Raw genomic sequence first — 13,655 nt, forward strand, 5'->3', positions numbered from 1 at the left:
TGATACACGTATGACAGTAAGTCAGTAATGTATACACCATGAAATAAAACCAGAGCCTACTGAACTATTCGGAACACTGGTTCCTTGAATCGCCACAAGGGAGTGCTAAGGGCAGTCATGACCTGGCCTGTTGTCAAGCATCGTGTATACCTGTATGAATAATTTAGACCTTCAATTGATCCACTACTACAAATTTCTGCAAAGCAGGACGCCTTATGATGTAGTTTAGTACCTATGAAGTTGCTTAGATAAGAATTTCCGCTAATCGTAAATTACATAGAGGAAAGTTTGCTACCAAGGGTGCTTGCTTGTGCCAGTTCCAACACCGTTGAACTTGAGATTGTAAAAAAAAGGTTCTGTACACGAAACCGTACTTAACCTACATCTGCATTGAAAAATCCCGCAGTTGAAAACTGCATAATAAATTTGACCACCTGGTGCCCACTAAAATAAATTATACGAGGAGAGTTTGACGGTGATCTCTATGAAAATTCATTTGATGCAGGTATTGCGTTGGCTGCTCCCCGATTTCTGCAGTTTCTGTGTCGTCAGGTTTGGCTCAGCAAAAGAATGGCCCAATAATTCCGAGAGAAGTCATCTCACGATGAATGTCGACGTTACTGTGATTATCATTGAAGAAGTACAGCAACATCACCTTTGCGGGCACACAGTATTGCCAGCTCAAAAACGTGTCATGTGGGAGACCTGTATGCACCAGAGTTGCTCTCTCTGGTGCCTCCCAGTCGGCGTGCTGCTCCATGCCGCTGTGCCTCCAGAAGTTCACGCGTGGCCTCTGTGGTGCATGGTGCGTTGGTGCGCGCGAGCTTTGACAATTCTCGCCTCACGGCCCGCGCGCATTTGTCGGCCGGTGCACAAAAGGGTCGTGCTGGGGAGCTTCGGGAACTCCTGCGACGCGGGTTTAATTCTACGCAGCACTGCAGGAACTTCAAATGACTTTTGAACAATGTTGCACGGGCCCATTATGGGGGTTTGAGTAAAATCAGCACACACATACCAAGTGGTAACATACTTAGTAGCATTTATCCGGTGATCACTATGAAAAATATAATACCGGACTGCGAGTGCCCAAATGCTCATGTATAAGGCATGTAGGCGGCAGGCTTCTCTCTTGCGCTTTTCAGGCGAGAGGCTCTGCAATCTAACGCTGAAAACGCGCCTCCGCGGGGTCCGCTCGTGGGTCGTACGTGAGCATGTATTGAAAGAAAAAATATATATTTTCTGCTAAAGTTTTAAATGACTCTTGAGCGAAACTCGTCAGTAGGAGCGAAACGGCACCTAACTTCCTATTGCCTGCGGCGTCAAGGCGCCCTCTCGGCACTCGCTCGTGCTTGCTGGGTCGGGCCTCGAACGTGCAGAGCAGGCGTAGGTCACAACCTGCTGCCGCGCTTTTGGGTGAATGGACAGGGCCGCGACAGCACGTCACCCTCAGTCTCGCCCTCGAAAGCTTGTTTTATCCGTGCCTTACTTGTCCGCGCAAGCTGTGGCCTGCGTTCCAGCAGCGCCTCGGTAAGGCCAAATGAAAGCATGCGCTTGCCCGCAAGGAGTTCGTAGCTCGAAGGACGGATCTGCGGCTTTCAAATAAACAATAATGCTTGTTCGTTCGTAATTCACAGGAGAGAGAGACAAAAGGGGAGGAAGGACAGGGCAGTTAGCCAGTGTAAGTAACGGCTGGCTGTAGTCGCCGGTCACTGTGGATGTGTCCGCAACTAGCTCCGACAACTTCGCCTATGCATAGCGTCACAAACCTGGATGCGTGATTCAAACCATGCACATCGGATTCAGCTAAGTGTGTTGCATCTGCGAATGTCAGTCTCGCCTGGAAGGACCGCCTTTTGAGAATTTTACGAAACATTTTGCCCCGACGACGTGTCAGCGAGCCTTAAGCCTTGTGGTAGGCTCAGGAAACAAACCATCTTGTCCGTGGCTGCGGAGGGGACGTCCGTGTGTGCCGTGCGCCCTCCGAGCTTCGCGGACGGCGTGTGATACACCGTAGATGGGCAAACGATCGCGCACGCGGCTCTGAAAGGGGCCAACGAGAAGAAAATTGTGAGCAACAGGCATGCAGAATTGTAGCAAGGAGCCCTGGAAGTGCTACCGTCGCCGACCGAGTCATCGAGCTCGCCCGCTGACAAGCCACCAGGCAATGGCAAGTAGGTCACCAAACGGAAGAAGAGAACCGATACACATAAGAGGCTGCCCAACCCGCGCTTATCACGTGCTGACCACATGATTGTCGTCAGATGGCGTGATTTCAATTTACGCACCATGCCACCCGGCACAATGCCAGCCACATTGTGCGCGAAAAAGAATCTTTCGACGCCCACAACCAGGAACAAAGACCAGCTCCGGATTATTTCCCACACAACATCGACCCATCTATATGTTCAACAATTCTGCCTTCAACCTGGACTACTGGGCAGGCCATGGTCCCATGGTTAAAGCATAGGGCTGCTGGGCTGAATGAGCAGAGTTCAAAAGCAACAGCCGAATCTAATTGAGTGAGATGGTATGTGGTATGCGTACCTATGCGCCACCCTCCTTTGACGTCGCTATAAGTGACTGAGGATGCGGAACCGGATACGTGACACTAAGTATGTACGCGCTCTTTAATAAATCTTTTTCACGCCAACTTGGAGCAATCGGTATGTGCCTATGGGTATGCGTAGCTTTTCAGTGAACATTTTGAACTACTTGGGTCACTGGAGTGTGATCCACTGAGATGCGCCGCTCTTCAATTAGGCTTCTTTATATGTCAGCTTGTGACACTGGGTGTGCACCCCTGACTGTGTGCAGCTCTTGAAGAAATTTTTTTGTCGCCAACTTTGGTAACTCTGTGCCATTTCGAATGCCCAACCCTGTGCAATAGCAAAAATGTAGCATGATATTACTACACTGCTTTAACGGTATCGAACCCGCATAACATCCATTCAGAGAAATTTTCCTGAATATTTATTCACACGCACTTCATGGCAGTGCCGTAGAATGACGCGACCTGTTGGCGTCATTCGACCTCATACACAGCGCACATCTGCGGTAGCAATACGGTCTGTCACTGCATTGCTTCAGTGCTAATTGTAACAATATCAACAATATTCATATTGAAGTGGTCTCTGCCTGACTTTCCGGTTCCGTTGAACAATTTTATTGCACACTATGACGGTAAGATTGTTAGCCATGGCAAAAGCCAGAACCCTTGAGGGCGCGAAACTTTTTACTGCAAATCAATAACGTAACTACAGTAATAAGTGTACTGTAATGTGTGAGAAACGTATCGGTAGGTTGCCCTCAGTATTCTTCGTGTCTGCTGTTCTCAGCATTGAAGTAGATGAATATATCAAGAGACATTTTCATCATAACGAAGTGTTTGCTCGTTAAAGAAAAACAACGTTGCCTTCTACAGTTGTAATTACGTCATTGCAAAATGTAGTTCCATTGCTGTCCTCGAAACATTTTCTGCGTTGCACAGATACTGTAAATCTAACGAGCTAGCACAGCTTTTTTGGTACGTCCATTACAAGCCCTTAGATGCTGTTCCAATTCACTAAGAATTCCCTTTCTAATTTTTCGTCCGTCATATTCTCGCTTGCCAAGACTGCACCAGTGCCGCTGTTAACTCCCCTTATGCGCACGCGGTATTGTTGTGTTGTGACATAATAGAAGCTTGTGCACAAGGTTGTCGCTACTGAGCGCCAAGATGCAGACAACTAGGTCCTTTAAGAAGCACATCTCTGTATTGTTTCCGGATCTCGGTGAATGCGCTCCCACTGCACGGGCACTGACAAGCTCGAATAATCGTCTCCAGGTGACTTCCTGCTTTGGAGGTCACAAGTGGCTGTCTCTATCGAGCCACTGCTCGACAGTTCTAGCCCCCTGCCAACCTATGGCTGGGTTTATGATGAAAGAATTACTAAGCACACGGCTTTTAGTAGTGTCTGAAAATGGCCGTCCGCATGACACTGATGCAGTCCTTCGTCAATACCTCCGCCAAATTCAAGTACGCGAAGATGCGTTTCCTATAACAAGCAAAATTTGTCGGTATTATAACGCGTTATGTGCATTTTAATGCGCTCCAAAATGTAATTGAATTAGTGCGATAGTTGCTCAGTAAAGACAGCAATCGATCAGTCACAAGAAAAGCAGATATGCAATGGTTCCTGTATTTCAGTTTGTGTAATTCGTTACATGCAAGCCTGATAGGCTTTATCCGCTACACTAATAACGTTTGGCAGATGCCGCATTAGCACATCACAGCTGAACTGCATGGAGCACTATGTCTGGCACGAATTAGCTCGTGCGCGCAAGTCTGTCAGCCGATGGAGACAGAAGTGCTGACGAAAAGTGGCCAACAGTGTACGTAACCTTTCTATAGCACGTAGCCGAACAAATTTTTTCTAACTTACTTTATTGTGGGGATCTTGTCCACTTTGATCGTAAAAGTGAACTGATGTCAGGATGTACTTGTCCTTTGGAACATAAACCCAGATCTTTGCATCTGCACCAGAAAGACACATTATTTCATGTTAGGAGTTTGTTAGCTGACATTGTGATTGAGGTGAGAAAACCCTCATGCTCTTCACCACATGATGGGACGCTAAAGATAGTCACGGTACTTTATCTTTTCTGGCCCTATCTTTAGAAACCTATCCCAGTACGTGTACTACTATTGGCCGGGCAACGGACTTCAAGAGTAGTAACTTGTGATCGAAAAACCAGTAGGATTGCCTATGAGTGTGGATGACAATGTGCTTTAATCGATTTCAATTCCTCTTCCTTCAGATCAATACCATTCAAGACAGTGCATTAGTGAACATATGTTTGTGAAGCAGCACTCGTGGTGTGGGGCACTCACTTCGAAGCACACTTCAGTTGTGAAAGTCATGGCCACTCAAACAAAAACAAATTTAACACATCCGATCGAAATTTCGGTCTGCCTTGGCCGTTGCTGCATAAAAACAACAATACAAACTCTTCATAAGCTGTACAATATGGGCTTGCGCATTTAAGGTTTTCTTGAACTATAGACACATCAAGGTTTATCTCACCTTGCGGTTTAAACCGGATCACTGTCTCGTACAGTACGCAAGTCTGGTGAGTGCCATCGAGGTTAGTTGCGATACCACAATGGTTCACAACAGCATCAAGGCGACTTCAAGGCAAAACTACCTTTGCGAATCCCACCGTATAGATTTTCTGATTCTGGCTGTCGGCTGGTTGGGTGCTGATGTTGATTGGCGACCCCCTAGCTAGCAAGCCGAGCAGCACTGCAGCCTTTACAGCCTGTGTAGTCTCCCTGGCTGCTTGCGTCATTCACTAGGGAGTTACTCAGTGACAAAACAAACGATACCCAAATATCACCACTGCAACAAGATTACTTTATCAACAGCACAATTCATTCCATAAAGCAAACCTTTCCAGCGTTTTTACGGCTATTTTCCTAACCACAAAATCACATCCGCTAGTATACTTCTATGTATGTTCTAACTACTTCTTTGCTATATGATCACCGTGCACTGATAATGATGATGACGATTTCCGTACTATGGCACGTACCCACAACGGGGCATTGGAAGTGTACAGGGGCGCTATAACCTAAAGCTAGGCCAAACTTTTCTATTCCAGTTCTGCAATCAGCCCACCGCGATTGGTCAAAAATGTTTTCGGACCACCCCTACTTCACCTTTCTCTCACGCGACGTCACAAAACCGTGATAGCTCCCCATCCGATGTGACGTGTGCACAGTGATTACGTACAATTTCACCGAACAAAACAAAAATAGGTATTTCTGATTTGAGGCCTTTTTGCCATTAGCCCTTGGCTATCGGTCAAACGTTTTCCGGCTGCACCCACTTAACCTACCTCTGACACGACATCACAAAACCGCAAAGCATTATTGCATCAAAGTGACGCGTACGCGTTAAAGGTACATTAACATGCAGAACAAAACTGAATTTTCTTCTGAATAGCAGCTGGCTGCCCCGTTCCGAATTGAGTAAAGCTGGCTGCCGCTGATCGCTCCTGCACTTACTACTCGCCCCTGCCGGAAAGCATAGGTTTATTTGCGTGTAATGAAACTAGTTGCGGGGCCATGTCACATTTTCGAGAACTTTCAGCATGTTTACGACCTCGTTCTGCCAAGTCTTCTTTGCTGAGGATCCGTTTTAGCCCCATTGTTAAGCTTCGGTTGCATGCCATCGCGATTGTCGACGAGCCACCGCAAGCTAAGTAAGAAAAAGCGGACCAATCACAGACGCCGCCACCACCCTCTTCATCCGCTTATCGATATTCAGTGGGCTGGCTCGGCCCCATCAAATCCCTCTCCACTTGAGCATGCTCCTCGCCGCTTGTGAGCCAATTAGATAAGCCAAGCCGCTCAGTGCAGGCAAGGTTATTCGCGTTACAAGCAAACAAAAGCGACCCCCTATGAACGAGGGGAGCATTTGACTGTTTTGTTCAGACAACACTCTGGGTGACCGCGCTATTCTTGCGTGGGCGGTTACGCAATTTTGACGTCCGCAGATTGGAATAAAAACATATTGGAATAGTTTTACGTTATGCGGTCGCTGGATGGTAGGTTCAAAATAAGGAAGAAAAAATGAGACATATCAAGCAAGGTAAGGGCTGTCGTGTTGCGTAGTACGGGCACGCGAAAGGAAAGGCGGTTTTTTTTTTCTTTTTTTTTACGCCAGTGAGGCCGAAACGGAATTAGCGAATATATAGCATTTTCATTAACCGCTTCACCAAAGCCTTCGCCTTATGTGCATGCTGAAGTGCTCGTTGGATCTGCATCCACCCCTTCCCTTCCCAAGCTCTCGTTAAGCAATCAGAGGAACAAATTCAGAAGAGCACAATGTTTGCAAATATTTTTAATGTTTTTATAATCACCAGAAATTGCGTATCTTTACTCGGAATATATATCTTGTGTCAGCACTTTCTTCAACAAGAAAATCCCACAAAAACAGTTAATAACTTTCTTGTCTTTTATTACCGTAAACAGCTTTCTTTGGCTCTCTCGGCCGTTTACGTTGTCATCGGTGGACAGATGTCCCCCACCGATATAAGGGCGCCGATGGAAATGGCACCCTTACCCTACCCTATAGCTTGCACCCTACCGCAAGCTATAGTTTACAGCTGACTTCGTCGTTCTTCGCCACCTATCATAGCTCTTTGCGAAGCGTCTGCTGTGGTACGAGAGCCTACGTGCCCCTGAAGGTGCACAAAAAAGGTCTTCGACAGCCTACTAGCAAGAGTGTGAGCCGTGGCGCTATTCTCGACACCACGAGCTACCTTGTGAGCTTACCTAAACGAGACCTTACGTAAGCACAAGATATTTCATGCATGGCAAGAATGTTTGAGCGGGTATTTGTTTTTGCTGCTGTACAGCACGCACGTCCAGACTTGCTACGCTGCGGGCGTGCCATGACACTCCTATTTGCGGAATTTCTGTGCGTGTAATTGGGGTATGATTGGCTCAGCCTCTGTACGAAAGGCGAACGAAGGTAAACCAGTGCCCAAAGTTGCGCTTTGGACAAGAAAGAAATGTGATTAGACATTGATCACGCGTGAGCGTCGATTTCTTAACATCCGCAGCAATTGTTCAGTTGCGGCAAGTGCAACAAGGCTGCACCGAAATTGACGGCTTTTATGACATGTGTAACCAGGTGCTGTGACGCTTCTTTCTGTGCAAGCTGTGCAATCCAGTGGCCTCAGGAAGCTCCCAATTGTTTCCTCACTTGCCTCGCCTTCAGTGACGCATAATCAGTTAGCCAAGTTGGCAAGGGGTTCATTAAAGGGCAGAACATACCAAGTGCCTGTATAGCGCGGCCCACTAAGGGCGCGTTCTGATTCTGCCGAGTATCGGAGATTACGTAGATAGCCAAGGAGAGACAGAGAGAGTTCGAGACAGAAGAGACAATAGACAATATAAAAGAGGAATAGACAACAGAATAGAGGAAAGGCATGGAGGTTAACCAGATGCTCGTCCCGCTGAGCCAACCGGACGAGGCAAAGTAATGCAACACATTTCCTACCGTGTGCAAGACATATGGAAGAAACTTCTGCGACGCGAGGCCACCTCACGGCGGCGAAAAAGGAAGGTGAGAAAAGGACACATACTTTTTGTATTTTAGGTCTTTCCCCATGCGAAACTCTGAAAAATTTCACAGTCTCGTTCGAAAACCGAAGCATCTATGGCTATAGCAAATTGGTGGATGGCTATACGAAGTAAGCGCGGTAGTTTCATGAGCCGTTTAAACTTGTAAAATAGGCATACTAGCTAAATTAACAATCATGGTTCTCACGCGCGCATAAGCGAAAAGCAAACATCTCACTCGACTACCTCGCAAACCCGCTGTCGAAACGCTGGTGTGAGGAAGCGCGGCGGCAGCAGAGGCCGAATTGACCTTAGCGCTGCCTCCCGCATCAGCGTCAATGTAGCAGCGAAAACACAGCACATAGCGGACTCTGTCGTCGTCGCTGATTGCTCTCGGGATAGAGCAGTCCAGCTCAGCGCGCCTTGCCGCCCGCGCTGGCTGGGGTAACACGGCACCCCCCTCCCTTCTCCCCACCGACGATGGACCTTGTCCGCGTCTCAGATGGTTCTCAAGACACAGCGGCCTGCGCGCGCACTCGCAACCGTCCGGTGTAGAATGCGTGCACCCTACTAAGCCGCGCGAGACGAAATACGGCGCTCTTCCTCCCCGCTTTCCTTCCTTTCGTGCGCAAGATTTAGCGGTGATCGCTGGCACATCCTCGCCCGCTTTCACTCGCACTCACTTGACGATTTTATCGCCCTAGGACGAAGACAGAAGATATGCGCTTGTAGTGTGCATATAATTGTTATCGCAAAAAAACGCTATGTGACTTGCATTAGGAGGATAGGAAAACGTATCTACGTTTTCCTGTGTGCGGATGACGTTCCTGTCGAGTTTTCAAGCGTCCTGGTTGGCGGACATCTTGTTTGGACTCGCAAGTAGCCTGCATCATTTTCGACTCCAGTGCTGTCTTCTCGAAACCCTCTACATTGACGTCGACGTGAGAATTTGAACTAGTAGACGGCAGCTGTCCGCTTAGCCGTCTACTTTACCCTTGATTCGAACACAGCCTAAAGCGTTGGACTGAAGGACGTTAACTGAAAATGCGCGCATACCCGATGTATTTGTCGCAGAGACTACTGAAGCGTCGAACACCGGGTCTGATTCCGCTCAGCAAGGCAGCAATTTAAGGGTATTTTCTTCGAAGGTATTCAATCGGCATTATTTGCAAGCTGTTCGAAAAATATTTACTTTTCGATTTCATTTGCTTTTTGGCATTAACGGATTCTTGTAGTACTGGACCTCAAGGAATATTATTCGCATATCAGTAGTGATATTGTTCTTTTAATCATCATCATCATTATCTTCATGATCGCCTGGTCTTCTCACTTGTTAAAAGTCAGGGCCCTGAATATTAATTAGCGCAACTATGATTCAGAACTAGTAATCTATATTTAGACAATTATGAATGCATTCTTGATGATTGTGTTAGTATCGCAAAATAAACGTGCCAACTCACCAGTGTAATCCATATCAACACCACCGATATTCGTTTCGAAGAAATAGTTCTGAAATGGAAAAGAAAAATCAGCGCCACAGATTATTTTGGTGCGTTCCTGGTGAAGTACTTTCTGTGGTTTAGGAACATCTGTACCGAGTAACGAGCTTCTGAAACTCTTATTGCAACTGCTCGAAGGAAATACCTGGTCTGGAAAACGTGCGATAATATTGCTAGGTCCCCGCTGTTCCCCGCTGAAGCTCCTCAGGATCAAATAAAGTTCACTGTCTTTCTGTCTGTCCTGAGCATCTTCACAAGCTTCCTCGCTGTCCCCCAAAATTTGAACACGAAACCAAAGTACTGGAATAATAAACGGATACTCATTATTTCATTGGCAGGACATATATATATTATTATTGCTACGGGATAGTATTTCCAATGATGAAGAGCCGAGCAGTAAGAAGACGACGACGACGATTGGAAGCTAGCGCGGGCTATTGCCTCTTGGCCAACTGCGCCATATTGTCTTGTAAATATACTTGTAAATAGCTTTTCGTTGGTGTCTTCCTACGTAACATATCTGGTGGAGGTGGACGTTCCCTGTACCTCGTTATGGAGCTTCGCAGTGGACGGTACGTCGACCCTTCCTTCATGGCTCCCGGCGGCGACAACTCGACTCCACTGACTCCAACACCTGCTGCCACTTCGACGACCTACATCACTCTCCCCGCTCCCCGTGATCCGCGCGTATTCTCGGCAAAAGATGGGGAAGACGTCGAAGACTGGATCAGCCTGTACGAACACGTCAGCCGCAATAACCGGTGGGACCCTACTGTCATGCTCGCCAACGTTGTCTTTCACCTCGGTGGCACACCTCGAGTTTGATATCGGACGCACGTAGATGAGCTGACGAGTTGGGATTCTCTTAAGCAAAATCTTCGATACTTATTCGGCAACCCCTACGGTCACCAACTTGTCGCGCAGAAGGCGCTTTCCGGTCGTGTGCAGATGTCAACGGAGCCCTACGTCACGTACATTCAGGACGTCTTGGATCTGTGCCGCAAAGTTGACGCACACATGACTGAGTCTGACAAGGTCTCCCACATCCTCAAAGGAATTGCCGATGACGCCTTCAACTTGCTCGTATTTAACAACGTGGTGACGGTGGACGCAGTTATAAAAGAGTGCCGCCGCCTGGAACTCGCTAAAAGCCACGTATCGACCAACAGATTGCCCGTCTGCCCATCACCCCAGCGACATCTTCCTGTGCCGACGCTCCTCGTCCCAACAACACTAGCGATGTTACCAGGATTGTCCGGCGTGCGATTGAGGCCGCCTATCCGGCTGCCTTCGACTCCAGCCCCACCAACGCACCTGCAGTAACGGTTTCCCTGATCCAGGCGGTTGTCTGCCAGAAGTTCCCCAACATGGGTATTCACACCATTTGCTAGGCCCATCGCCCTGATACCCACCCGGCTTCTTCGATTCCACCCCGTCCCGCACCTTCTTACCCACCACGTTTCCGCAACCCCTCTGAATGGCGCACTGCAGACGACAAGCCAATTTGTTTTCACTTCCATCGAATTGGGCACATTTGTAGGCACTGTCGCAGTCACTGGAGTTCCCTGAACCAGTCTACATATACTGCCTACTCTCGCCCCCCAGGTGGCCTTTCTCGTCCCTATGCTGCCCACTCAGATAATGCCGCCACCAATTCTCCTGCGCCGAACCGCCCCTATTCTCGTTCGCCTTCGCCCCAACGACGACAATCTCGCTCCCCCCAGCCCCGTCACTCCTATTCGCCGACTCCCTTCGGACGCCGCTCCCAGCCGGAAAACTAGACGATGCAGCGCCTCGAGGTGACGATGCATTGCTCCCTACGCCACCAAATCCTCTCCTGACGTTGCCCACTCATCTGAACCTTCTTGACGTGCAAGTCGACGGTGTTCCTGTATCTGCTCTCATAGACACTGGGGCGCATTTCTCGGTAATGAGCGCAGACCTGCTTAACAGGCTGAGGAAAATAATCACGCCCGCCACGACGCCTGTTGTCCGTGTCGCCGATGGTGGAACAGCCCCTGTAATTGGTATGTGGGCCGCCCGCGTCTCCTTCGCCGATTGCTCCACTACCGTGCTATTCACAGTAATCGCTCACTGTCCCCACGACATCATCCTCGGCTTAGACTTCCTCTCCGCACATTCTGCCCTCATCGATTGCTCCGCGAGTATAATGCTGCGTGATTTCCCCATATTTTAGCATGCGCTCTCCGCTCCCTCGGTCATCGAGGGGCCCCGTAGCGGCTCGGCGGTACAGATCTCGAGCCAGCTCGTGGGCCGCCTCGTTGCCGGGGACGGCTTCGTGCGCCGGAATCCAAATTATGTGAATTTTTCTGTCTAGCTTTCTCTGGCCTAGGATTCTGGCCGCTAAGGTCGAGATCCTTCCCTTGCTAAAATTTTGTATGGCAGTTTTGCTGTCACTGATCACAAATTTCGCGTCCGTTCCAGCGCAAGCTAATGCGATCGCAATTTCCTCGGCAACTTCTATGTTGCGCCCGCGCAGAGTGACAGCGGTCACGGGAATACCCCGGCCGCTGACGGCCGTTGCCACCGTAAAACTGCCGCTACCTCCCACCGCGTCTACATAGGCCACCTCATGCTCCGAGATATTACCGAATCTAATTTTTAATGCTTCGGCTCGTTTATGCCTCCTGTCTTTGTTATGTTCCGGGTGCATGTTTTTTGGCAGAGGGGGGATAATCAGATTTTTTCTAACTTCCCTATCTACTTCCACCTTTTGGGTGGGGCCTCTGTCCGGATTTATTCCAACTTTGGCCAATATGGCTCTTCCTGTCTTCGTGGTGCTAAGTCTCTCAATTTGAGAGGTTCGCACCGCTTCCGCCAGTTCTGCCCATGTGTTGTGCACTCCTAGAGCCATCAGTCTCTCTGTTGATGTACACATGGGCAGTCCCAGCGCTCGTTTTACGCATTTTCTCATTAGAGAATCAATCTTTTCTCTTTCCACCACTTTCAAATCGAGATATGGCGTTGCATAGCTCACCCGGCTGAATATGTACGCCTGTATTAGCTTAACTAAATTTTTCTCCTTCAGCCCTCGGCCTTTGCTGGCCACCCGCCTAATTAGGCTCAGGGTCTGTAATGCGTGATTCTGCAGCCTCTTGACGGTCTCGCCGTTGTGGCCGTGTGACTGGAGAATCAGGCCCAAGATTCTAATTTGCTCGACTATTGGTACCTCTTTACCCGCCACCTTAATTTTGATCTCCGACGGTGCCTTGCACCTTAAGTGTTTCGGATTGTATATAAACAATTCTGATTTCTGCGGTGAGCATGCTAGGCCTCTCTCGGCCGCGTAATCAACTATGATGTCGGTGGCGGCCTGGAGCAGGCTTTCGACGGCTGAATCACTTCCCCGGTTGACCCAGAGGGTGATATCATCCGCATATATACTAAATTTTAATCCCTCGAGCTTTGCCAATTGCTCGGGGAGTTCTCTCATAGCCACGTTGAAGAGTAGGGGAGAGAGCACTGATCCATGGGGCGTACCCTTACTCCCTAGCTCAATTGTGGGGGATTCCAGCCTTAGGAACCTCATGCAAGCAGTTCTTCCCGTCAGGAAGTCCCTGATGTTTCGGTATGTCCTGGTACCAACATTAATCTTGTTAAGCCCTTCCAGGACCGCCTCATGCTTTACGTTGTCAAAAGCCTTCGTGAGGTCCAGTCCCAGAATTGCTTTTGCATCTTTAGACCTTGAGTCTATTATATCATGTTTGATTTGGAGCATGACGTCCTGGTTACACAATTGAGGTCGGAACCCGACCATCTCATGTGGCCACAGATCGCCCTGCTCCATGAAGCCCATCAGTCTGGTCTGGACGACGTGCTCCATCAATTTCCCCACGCATGAAGTTAAGGAAATTGGCCGTAAGTTTTCCAATTGCGGATGCTTCCCGGGTTTTGGTATTAAAATAATGCTTGCCGTCTTCCACTGTTGTGGGAGCTCGCCTTTTTCCCAACATCCCTGCATGTACTTCGTTAGATAACTAATGGAATCATCGTCTAAGTTTCTGAGCATATTGTTCGTTACCCCG

General features: G+C 48.6%; 1 protein-coding gene across 3 annotated transcripts in view; it reads right to left on the bottom strand.

Moving 5' to 3' along the window:
* The window catches only part of LOC135910160 (uncharacterized), an 87,566-nt gene that overhangs the window by 25,662 nt on the left and 48,249 nt on the right, over positions 1-13,655 (bottom strand). For all 3 annotated transcript variants that reach the window (XM_065442207.1, XM_065442205.1, XM_065442206.1), the window contains 2 exons: positions 9,571-9,619; positions 4,422-4,513 (listed from right to left, as the gene is read on the bottom strand). In XM_065442207.1, coding sequence (XP_065298279.1) covers positions 4,422-4,513; positions 9,571-9,619 — 141 coding nt within the window. The remainder of the gene's footprint in view (positions 1-4,421; positions 4,514-9,570; positions 9,620-13,655) is intronic.

The sequence above is a fragment of the Dermacentor albipictus genome, chromosome 7 (genome assembly GCF_038994185.2).
Source record: "Dermacentor albipictus isolate Rhodes 1998 colony chromosome 7, USDA_Dalb.pri_finalv2, whole genome shotgun sequence".
Lineage (NCBI taxonomy): Eukaryota > Metazoa > Arthropoda > Arachnida > Ixodida > Ixodidae > Dermacentor > Dermacentor albipictus.